This window comes from Malus sylvestris, chromosome 15, assembly GCF_916048215.2.
Source record: "Malus sylvestris chromosome 15, drMalSylv7.2, whole genome shotgun sequence".
Lineage (NCBI taxonomy): Eukaryota > Viridiplantae > Streptophyta > Magnoliopsida > Rosales > Rosaceae > Malus > Malus sylvestris.
The window spans coordinates 21,027,510-21,039,155 of record NC_062274.1 but is presented as its reverse complement, the minus strand read 5'-3'; the positions used below and the strand labels follow the sequence as shown (position 1 = coordinate 21,039,155).

Genomic DNA, 11,646 nt, shown 5'->3' with positions numbered 1-11,646 from the left:
TGGAAATTTTAATTGAAACTTTGCAAGATGTTTATTTAGTCAATTATCTATTAGTTTATCACAAAAAATTGGAAGGAAATGCATTGCATGATGGATTTAACATTATCAAGTTGATTATATAGCGAGCTGACAAACATTGTGAGTATAGAAAATATGTAGTAATTAATGAAAGAAGTTTAAACACACCATAATCATTTATATATAATGAATTATGTACCATTCAAACAACGAGGAGTGTGCCAATGCTCTTAATCAGGTTGGATAGACCTGAAGTCGTTGCTAGAGATGTGATTTAGGTATAAAGTTACTTAGCATTGTATCGCATTCATCCAAACAACTAACTTTCTCATGTTCGTACCTAATCACATGTTCAATTGATTTTGGTCACATGTTTAGGAAACATGATTCAATTAACTCATATTCGAGGACAAAAAATCATTAGTGTGAACATAGAAAAGAAGAAATTCTTGGATAGTTGGACTATCAAAACTTGTTTACCAAGTAAATGGCAAGAGAAAGGTTATATAAAGTTTCTAACAAGCAATCCTAAGATTTTATTCTTCGTCATAATTATAAGCCACTTTGTGAAACCCCACCCCAAAATATTTTGTAAATTCGCATTTTTCCCCCAAAAGGTTTATTAAATTTTGCATTTTAGTCCCCTATCTTCATCCAATCAAAATCTCATTTTCAGATTTTCTAAACTTGTCCTCCTATCATTGCTTGCCACGTGGCAAGCACTCACCTATCTCTCTCTTCTCCCCGTACCAACTCTCATTTCTCTCTCTCAAGTCTCAGCTAACTTACATCTCTCTCTCGCCGATCGAACCCACACCCACACACCGAGGTACCAGAGCCACCCCGACGACGGCGCAGCAGCACCACCACACGCAAAGAGACTCTCAAAACTCTCATCTCTCTCCGTCCTTTCTCTCTGCAGTCTACACCGAGAGTCCGAGAGTCCGAGATTCACACATGCTTCAGGAATACACCCACCTCGGCTTTCTCCCTCTCCTTCTCGTCTCTGCAACTCGGCGAACGCAGGAACCCTCCGACGAGTTTCTTGAATTTCTCCGGTTAGGTAAGCTTCGGGTTTACCTCTTTCTGTTGAATCTGTTATAGATTGAAGCTTAGATGTGAAATTGAAGTTCTATCTCGTGTTTTTGCAAGGTTTTTGGGATGAAATCGGCTCGGGAATAGGCACACCCATCTCCGGCCTTCTTCTCCGATGTGCACAGATCCGAAATTTTACGAAAATATCGATAATATCGATAATATCGCGATATTTTCGATAATATCGCGATATTATCACGAAAACCATTTGGATAGTGATAAAAATATCGATCTCCTTAAAAACCGATAATATCGGCGAAATATCGCCGATATTATCGATTTTTTCTTCCATGCTCACGGTTTTGTTTTTGGGAACTCACGAGCAACTTCCCAGTGGGTCACCCATCCTGGGAGTGCTCTGGCCTAGGGGTGGGCAAACGGGTACAGGAACCACAGGTCGGGGCGGGTACAGGCCGGTTCTTAATTTTGTAAAAATAGATCAGGGCGGGTCGGGCCGAGTAATTGAAGTATTCGATTCGGGCCGGTTCCAAAAGTGTAGGAACCGCGGGTACCCGAACCAGCCCGTGTGTGTTACAATGGATGGACGAGATTTAAGATACATATCTCCATCCAATCTTAACCGTCAGTTTCAACCTAGCCAATTCCACCTCTTGAGTTTGAGAAGCACCCTCTCAAACTTCAGTCTCTCAGATTCTCAGACTCTCCCTCGACTCCCTCTCCCTATCCCTTCCTTCCCTAGACTTCAACTCTCATACTCTCTTAGTCTTACTCACAAACTTACTCTCACAGTGCTCACCGCCGTCGGGACCAACACAACAACACCATCAACTCCGCCGTCACGACCACCATCACTCACCTCATCACCATCGTCGAGCTCAAACTCTCAGACTCTCACAGCGCTGTCACGACCAACACAACGGCACCACCTCCGCCGTCGCGACCACCATCATCACCCCATCACCACCGCCGTCGCGACCACCTGCTGCTACTAAAATTTAGGTAATTTTGAATTAGGTTTTATTATTAATGTGAATTTCTAGTGTAGGGATTTTAGGGATTTGCCAAAGCAAGAAGAGGTTGTTGTGGAATGGGAATCGTAGAGAGAGACAACGTCACTGCTGTGCAATCCAAACTCAGTCGAAACTTGTTCCAACACGACTCAATACGTGTTTTGCGATAGTGTCCATCAATCTCAAGCCGCTAACTAACCATTGGATAATAGGATTATACGGATCTTTCCGTATCTCAAAAAATGTTTAAAGACTGCTACTACTTGCTTTTAAATACTGCTATGTTCCTATTGATTTAGCTAAACAGTTTTAACGGAAGAGATTTTATACAGAACCAATTAGATTTAGCTAAACATTTAGCAAATCTTTTGCAGTGTTTTGCAAATTTACCAAAAGACAGCACCAAAATGCTTTCGTTAGGCGAAGCTACTTATGGGTGGTTAGTTTGGTTTTGGCAGTGTTCATCATACGGTTTTTTATTTACCATTCTTCTGTTCTTTTATGTATGAAGATGATCTGTTTATAACACAAGGATCGTATTTAAGAAGTTAAATTATGTTTTCCTTTTTGTCTTAACTGATTTTGTTTTCCCTTTTTTTCCTTGTAGGCACTCCATGGACTGAAAATACGTGATTTAGTTTAGACTTACATTTACCATGGGGAAAAACACAAGAAATGTTATCTCTCTTTTCTTTTTTTATTCCATGAAATAGATTGGTATTTGGCTGTCGTGTCTGTAGACTCTGTATTGCTGTTTTCAGATTGCATTTCTGAGTCTTTAGCTATTTGCATTTTTCTAAGGCTCTTGGTGGTTTTAACAAAGCTGCCGAGTTATATTTGTTATTCATGGTTTTGGTTAATTCCATATGTCACTGGTCCTCTCGTATATTGTCTTTAAAATTTGTATATGTCATAGTGTGGGAAGTTGAGAGTTCCAGTCACCTTGTTAGATCTCTGTTAGTACAAAAATAAACCTTTGAAGTAAGCAACTATCTATTCAACTTCACTAATCTAAATAGTTCTCTCATTGTAACACTTTATTGGATGTGCTCCTAAATTCCGTCATCAGCATTCATCCGTTTTTGGATTTACAGGATGCACTAGCTTACCCAAGTCATTGCACTTCATGTTATGTTAATGATGTGTTATTCACAAATTTGAATCCTTATGGAAACCTGTCAGATAATTTGACATTTTTTCACTGTTTCTAATAAAATCTGTTTATGTCATGCAGGACACAAATCTGTGCAGTTTAAAAACTGCAATATGTGTAAACTGCAATCTGTGCAGTTTTGTCAAACTGCAATCTGTGTAACTGGAATCTGTGCAGTTTTTTCAAACTGCAATTTGTGCAATATGTGTAGCAAACATTTTTAAACAGCAAAAAAAAAGAAGGACCTGTGTACCAGTTCCTATTTTCAGAATTGTAATGCCCGGTCCGGCCCGCCCCGTCTCCTTTAATTTAGGGTCCGGTCCAGTCCCTTCAAAAATGAGCATGGCCCGGCCCGGCCTGTGCCCAGCCCTATTCTGGCCTCATTCTCGCTTAACTTCGGAGTTCCTATGAAACCCGAAACCAGTGAGCTCCTAAAAGGCCTCATGCTAGGTAGCGATGGAAATATACATTTAAGGATCACTCCCCTGGCGCGATATGGGATGTTACAAGATGAGAGAATGACAGTCGAATAGTGAATGGTCGTGGGCCTGGGCCTTATAATTTTCCAAACCACACTAGTGTGAGTGTGCATTTTGGCCCATTCTACAAAGTGAAATTTGAGCATCTCTTCGGCCGGCGCAATTCTTTCTTGGAAGAAGATGCGAAAAACATAAAGCATTCTTTCCTTTTTTCCCTTTTTGACCCTCTCTTTTTGACCGACATTGTTCTTTCTTGGAAGAAGATGCGAAAAACATAAAGCATTCTTTCCTTTTTCTGTTTTCCTCCAATTTGTTAATTAATTGAGCATTATAAAATGCATATATAATGATAATAATACCTAATTATATATATAAATGAATAAATAAATGATATAATATTAATAGTAGTGGTACGGTACTATATACCACTGGTAATGGTTTTGAATATCATTACCGTACCGAAAATGTATGGTACGGTACAAATACCGTACCATTACCAATGGTACAAATTTTTTGGCACAACTTTAATATGGTACAGTTGGTAATTCGGTTGATATGGTAATTTGGCAAAAAATTCCAACCCTACTTGAAAACCACTTTAACAGTCGGTCATTTAATAAAGAACCAGATATCTTGTACAAACAAGAACGTCATTTTTTGGGCCTAAGGACTTTGGGCTCATAATCGACTTTTACTTCACAAAGCTCAAACTTAAGCCTTCGTCCCGTAAAGTTTAAGCCTTCTGCGGGTCACTCCCACTCGCGCCATACCAGTCACTCTCTCTCTTCTCAGAGCTTCAAGGCCATGGACGCTCCAACCTTCTGAAATTCTATGCTCCTCCCACAACCGCCATGCTCAGATAACTTCCTCAAATTCCCTAAAATTGCACTCCCGGCCCCTACAAAATGAGATATTTACGATTCATTTCCCCACGTTTTTCCCGCATTCAAAAAACCCTAAACCCCCAAAATCCTAATCCCATTTCATCTCTCCAATCGAGACCCCAGATTTTCTCTCATGTAGTGTGCAATTACACCACCGCTGCACCGGAACAAAGGCCTCCGCCGTCTGGGGCGGTATCGGCGATCGCGGACGAGATCTCGGGCCTCACCTTGCTCGAAGTCTCGGACCTCACGGAGGTTCTGAGGGAGAAATTGGGCGTGAAGGAGATGCCGGCGATGGTGATGATGATGCCCGGGATGGGATTCGGCGGCTTGAGAGGGGCCGGCAAGGGCGGAGCGGCGGCGGCCAAAAGCGAGGAGAAGGCCGAGAAGTTGGTGTTTGATATAAAGCTCGATTCTTTCGATGCTGCGGCAAAGATCAAGGTGATTAAGGAGGTGAGGACATTTACGGATTTGGGTCTGAAGGAGGCCAAGGACTTGGTGGAGAAGGCACCTACGCTGTTGAAGAAGGGGGTTACGAAGGAGGAGGCCGAATCGATTGTTGCCAAGATGAAGGAAGTTGGTGCCAAAGTTTCTATGGAGTGAGGTAATTTCTGCAATTCTGCTCCTGCGTTTTGTGATTTTGAATTTGAATGTGTGGTGTGCATTGTAGTTTGGCATTAGGAGCTATATACTCTTTTTGAGCTTTTCATTGTTTTTCGGGTATCGTTAAACCCGAGAAAGTTTTCGTAGTATGCTGGTTTACAATTCCAGTTTTCGTAGTATGATTAACAAAAATGCGGGAAATGATGAATTTGTCAATGGGGCTTAACAAAGCTGCTTGCTTGATTTTTCACATTAATGAAAGTTATGAAACCTCTCAGCTAGTCTTAGGCTATTTATTGTTCCTTTGTAAAGGTTACCGAGACTTTAAGGATGCTATATAAGCACTATGAGTTTCAAGTCGTGTCCCGAATCCCGTTTTCATCCGGTCTCTAAATAGTAAACAAATTTCCTTAGTATCTGGGGCTTTATATCATGACTTTGTTGGGGAGCTGGAGAATGTCATGGAAGAATTAGTAGGAAAATCTGTGCTTACCTTGGAAAATAATTTGAGTGAGTGATTTGTTAGGTACATCATACAGCATTGGAAGTGGCTTATTAAATGATTAATGGGCACAAATATGCAAGATCTATGTATATTTTAGTGTAGAATGATATTGGTTGCCCAATTGTAGCACGTCCAAACGTGCATACGGCTACACACGCAGTTTTGCAGCACACACATAAGCGCACAATAGTGTCATCTAAGCAGCCAAATTACTTGTCAATGGTTTCAGGAAATGGCTTTTGACAGCACTTGTTATCCTTGCACGTTACCACACTCTTTTCTGATTCGTTATGGTTATGCAACTTCAATACCTAATGGCGTGCATTTTCTTTTGGTGACTCTCTAGGAGGAGAGAAGCGTGAAGAAATTCAAGGCTCGGGTAGCAAGGATTGTTAAAATGTAGAGTAGCAAAGTAGTGATTCATCACAGTGGAAGTGCAGTTTACCTAGTCTATTAGAAGACTACTGGAGATCTTCATGATGCAAAGCATTCATCTTTGGAAAGCATTCAATGATAGAGCTGCTTTAGTTATCTTTCTTTGAGTTAGAATAATGTATCTGCATAAGTTTTGTTCGATTTGTTACAATCAGTCCTATTGGCTACTCCATTACGTTTATTTTACCAACTGTTGTAGACCTAGCATTTTCATAAATGGATTCACAAAGTTGAGTTTATGATTTGTACGTTGCCAAATTATGTAAACTTCCAGGAACAGTTTAACTTCTTGCATACAACTTGATCGAATCGAAAGAAATGTCATTGATTTTGTAGACCTTCTCATGCAGCGGTTCATGCCTCAACAACTCCGGCTTTATCTTTTTCCGAGGGGTTTAAAAACTGGCAACATCAGATCGTACTCATTACCAGCTATGTCATACACTCTGGTCATGATGCCTTGTTTAGGATCTTCATATGGTTTCAACGACTGCAAGACATGCCTTTCTGCGTCATAGCGTCACATCGCCATGTGCCAACTGCTTCTCAAAAGGCTTTCTGCGTATTTGAATCGGGTGTTGGATGCTTGGGAGTCCCAAGTTGGGACTGGTGGGATTGCTGGGGGGACGTAGCTGTCAAATTCATAATAAGATGGCGGTTCCAGTTTTGGTTTTTTGTGTGCAGCAGCAATGGTTTGTTGGGATTTCAGGGCTTGTGGAGCTGCAGGTTCTTGAAATTGAATCGAATGTTTGAGGCTTGGCCCAGTTGCTGTTGGTGGGAGATCATGAGGGACATTGCTGCTAACTCCATCCAACGATCCATGCGCCCCAGCAATTTCTTCGTGGGTTTGCAGGGCAGCATGTGAGCCTGCCAGATTTTGAAATTGTTTCAAGTGCAGGAAGCTTGCGAATGGTGGGAGATCACTAAAGACAGAGTTGTGAATTCCATAGTGCGAACCTAGGCCTCGTTCTTGTGGCTGTTGGGGCATGCCTTGTCACGCTGCAATGGCTTCATGGGCATGTAGGGCAGCAGGTTGTTGGGCATGTGGGGCTGAAGATTCCTGGCATTGAAGAAAGCTTTGTTCTTGTTGTGCAGTAACAGCTTCTCGTCCCTGTAAGGCTGCTGCAAATTCTTGTTGAATTTCCAATAATCGTTGCTCTATCTTTCGATGTACATCAAGATTGTTTCGTCTCAAGCCTTTCAACTCATCGCCGGAGGATTCTGAATCCAAAAGCGGATGCTTTGTGTAAGAAAGAGTTAAAACAGTCTCTATTTCCGCTATCATCACATCATCATCAGTCGTTGTTATACTTGTGTCTGTACTAAACCTGTTATAACCAACAAATATGTATTAACAAATTGACAGCAGTGTGTCACTCTTATGTACGGCTAATAGAGAGACGTATCGACATTAGAAAATTGGGAATTTTAACGAAAAGCTTCTGGTATTGTTCACTTTAACGAAAAATCATATTTTTACATTAAAAAGTCAATTATGGTGTTATTCACTCTACCCTTTATTTTATTCTTATTGTTACAACTCAAAGTTTTTAAGTAATTTTTATTTGTTTTGCTTAGAAAATATGGTTCCAATCCTGCAATATGTCGTGTTTAAATTTTGTCACATGCTTAAAACCCCAAAACATAAAACCTATTGGATTGAATTGGGCCATCACGAGCAAGTTGCCATCCGATCCAATCTAATTTGCTTTAATCATTTAAACCGGTCAAAGTTCTTTTAGAAAAAAACCCGATCAAAAAGGAATTGAATTGGTACTCAAACCGCACCGTTTCCTTCACAGCTGACAGCAGCGAAGGCTATAGAGAGACAATAAAAACATCTCGTCTCTCGTTAGTCTTTACCGGTAAAATACCTGGCGCGATTTCAAATTTTTAAAACGACAGCGTTACATGCGATTTCCGGGAAAAGTCAGCCGCCGTCGGAAACCAAGCTGCACCAGCACAAGGCAGTTGTTGTTAGAGCCCTGCCGGGTGCTGCTGTAGTCGAAATCATCAAACTCTATAAATCCGCCGTGATATACAAATGTCACCCGCGTTGAAGTGGCTGTGGATAATAACTGATATAACATAAATATAGTTAGAGGGGTATTATTGTAATTAGGTTATATGGTTATATAAGGGATTGTATAGCTATCATTTCATTAAGTTTTTTTTTTTTTTCGATTTTGTTTTCGAGTTTTATTTTCTCTTCAGATTTTCTTGAATTTTTTGTCTAAGTTCTTTGGTGTTTCATTCTTCTCTCTGATCCCTGAATCGAAGAAAGAAACATAATCAATTTCTTACTCAGTTTTTGTGGATGGGAATCGACTGAGAAGGAGCGTTCTTTTGGAGATCCTTGGTGCCACCAACGTGTTCCAGGCAACTCTATGATCACCACCCTGAAAAAAACATTGTCACTGACCTCGTCCATTTCAACTGGGTCCGGATGACAGTTGGGTTTGCGAATCTAGGTCGGGATATTTGAAGAACAGTGTACCAGTCAGGTGGGTTTTGGTCGGTGACAACAAGGATTTAGTCGGAGCTAGAGTTGTATGGGTCAGATTCTCGACTTCTTGGTGTCTCCCAAAATCGTATGCTTCTTGTTCGCTGCAGTCCAGGTGTTTGACATATTGCCCAGCTCAGAATTTTCATGTGAAGTTATGTCCTCCTCAAATTCGACATCACCGATTCTTCAAATGTCATCCTCAATTGGTAAGTGCATTCTTGCACATTATTTGTTTGACGAAATGTCAAAGAGTGATTTCAATATTATTGGTTTATTTCTTTCTTCTTAGTAGTGTTCGCAGATTAGCTCTCTGAGTTCTATATTTGTCATTGCTCCGTGTTCCCTTCTCTGGTGTGGAAAGCTCTTGCAGATTTGGGATGTTGTCAGTTTCTTGATTCTCTGTTGTGTCTGCCTTGTGATATGGGATCTTCTCAGGTGATATCTGCTCTACATTCTTGGTGTAGTTTGCATATCAGCTCTCTGTGCTTCTCTGGTGTTATTTGATCCATGTTCTGTTCTCTATTCTATTACTTTGATGATCTGGTGGAGTTGCGAATTTCTGCAATTCTATATCTGTGATCTGGGGGGTTTGGTAATTGAAGAAGGAGTTGTTTTTTTTTTTTGGTTTGATACTGTAATTCTTAAAGATTCGAGATGGTGGTGTTTGTCGGTGCTGGAGATTCTTTCCTCTTTGCTGGTTAACTTTGACTCCGTGAACCAATACGCCCTCGCTCGATGCAAGGTTAACAGAATACATGAATAGCCCAGATGTTGTCGATTGTGGTGTGCACTCATCGCTGCCCAACCTTTCAGCAACCATAGCAGACAATCGTGAAATCAGGTCATTTCCAGTCTCTGTAGTTGTTGAAAAGTGTTGAAGTGTTTGGAATATTGTTGAGATACAAAGCCATATATGTTTCTTGCCTATGCAAATTGTTGATATGTGGAGTCATTCAGTTGATATGGAGTGTCATTCTCCTTGGTTAATTTTGGTGTTCGGAAGATTTCAGGAGTGTCATTCTCCTTGGTTAATTTTGGTGTTCGGAAGATCTTGGAGTGTCATTCTCCTTGGTAGATTTAGTTTCTTGGAGTGTCATTCTCCTTGGTAGATTTAGTTTCCTGGAGTGTCATTCTCCTTAGTTGATTTGGTTAATTTTGGTGTTCGGAAGATCTTGGAGTGTCATTCTCCTTGGTAGATTTAGTTTCTTGGAGTGTCATTCTCCTTGGTAGATTTAGTTTCTTGGAGTGTCATTCTCCATAGTTGATTTGGTGCTAGTTTCTGTCAAGATTTAGGAGGGATAATTTGCATATACAGTGAGTGTGTTACTATGGCTTCTCAGTTCACAGTCGACAACTTGTTGGGTACGTTCAGACCAAGACCAAATTTGATTGTACTGCTAAGCTCATTGATCTACCTGTTGGGGAGCTTGTATTGGGTTCTGCTTAAAGAAATGACAATTCTAATGGATTTAGTGCTAATTTGGACTCTACTAAGCAAGTTCACTGCTTTGTTGTCCAAAATGGTTACAGTGCGCAAGGATGACATTTTACATCTTGAGAGCGAGACTTTAGATGATTTTGGTGATGTTACAGGCACTGGGAGCAACCACGAAACTGGGCAGACAGTTGGAGACCAGTAATTGCAGATCAGTCTCAAATACTTGGCTAGTTCAAACTTCACTTGGATACTCCAAGTTTAGTTTGAGGGGGGAGTAATAACTGATATAACAAAAATATAGTTAGAGGGGTATTATTGTAATTAGGTTATATGGTTATATAAAGGATTGTATAGCTATCATTTCATTAAGTTCATTTGTATACATTTTCTCTAATCAATCAATACAATCTCTTTTGTTTCTCTCTATCAATTATTTCCCTCCTCTGTACCAATTCTCCATCTTTAGCAATGTAGTTAATAGTGGAAACCGCCACAGCCGATGCCGGATTCCCCACCGTCCGTACGATATTTCAAGTCCCAGACTGTGGAGTCTCCAATCTTCCAACTTACAAGTCACCACTGCTCGATTGGCGGTAAAAAAATGGAAAAATCCATCATCGGTTCTCCTGCAAACGCTAACTTTTTTTTTTGTTTTTTGATAAATTTTCACCAGGAAACTAAAGGGGTTCCACCTTTTCAATGCATTTGTAATTGGGTTGCTTTCAATTTGGGTTTTTTGGCTGAAGAATGTTATGAATGAACTAAAACCATGAAATCATATGGCTGTTGAGAAGATATGTTGATACAATCCTTGCTAATCGAAAACCAGTTTTTTCTTCGATTTTGGCCGCTTATTTAGTTTTTCTTGGTGCAATGATGTTTAGAGGAAAATATTACCGCTCGCTATTCGATTCAAATGTTTTTAGAAGGTAGAGAGTATTTAACTTCATGGTAACCTATAGGTTATAGCAACATTGTGATTTTGTCAGGTATCTATGTGTCTAGTAAAACCAAGATTGCATCTTCAGACTCCTCTTCATCAAACTCGATCGTATTCTAGGCTTTACGGTCTGCTTAGTATCTTACCTTAAATTGATAGTGTCTGTAGTGTTCCGTTCTTAGTTCGTTTGGCTCGCTTAGTAAATCATTTCATGCTAGAGGTTACTTATTCTGTTTATTTATTTAGCTTGCGCTAAAGATAAACCAGGATAATGTCGTGGAAGAATCGGAAGGAAAATAACTTGGGTTGGTGGTTTGTTGGGCACATTATTGGCAGTGGCCTTTTGAATAACGGACATAAATGAGCTATATTTCTATTTTTGTGTATGTTGATGCACAAAATCAGTGAGGACTTTGGTACAACAGAAAATGTTAAGTTTGTGACCTTCACTAGATTGCTCCAGTCACTAGTGTGGATAAGTATGTAAATGAATAGGGACAGGGAAGCAAACACAAGATGTACGTGGTTCACCCAAATTGGCTATGTTCACGGAGTTGAGGAGTTCTCATTAATTGTGAAGGGTTTACACAAGTACATAGGTTCAAGCTCTCCTTTAATG

At 40.2% G+C, this 11,646-nt stretch overlaps 1 protein-coding gene across 1 annotated transcript; it reads left to right on the top strand.

Moving 5' to 3' along the window:
• Nucleotides 1-4,431: 4,431 nt before the first annotated feature.
• LOC126601661 (uncharacterized) lies at nucleotides 4,432-6,382 on the top strand. The gene is made up of 2 exons (XM_050268405.1): nucleotides 4,432-5,204; nucleotides 6,055-6,382. The coding sequence occupies exon 1, from the start codon at nucleotides 4,622-4,624 to the stop codon at nucleotides 5,201-5,203; it is 582 nt and encodes a 193-aa protein (XP_050124362.1). The 5' UTR covers nucleotides 4,432-4,621; the 3' UTR covers nucleotide 5,204; nucleotides 6,055-6,382.
• Nucleotides 6,383-11,646: the final 5,264 nt, after the last annotated feature.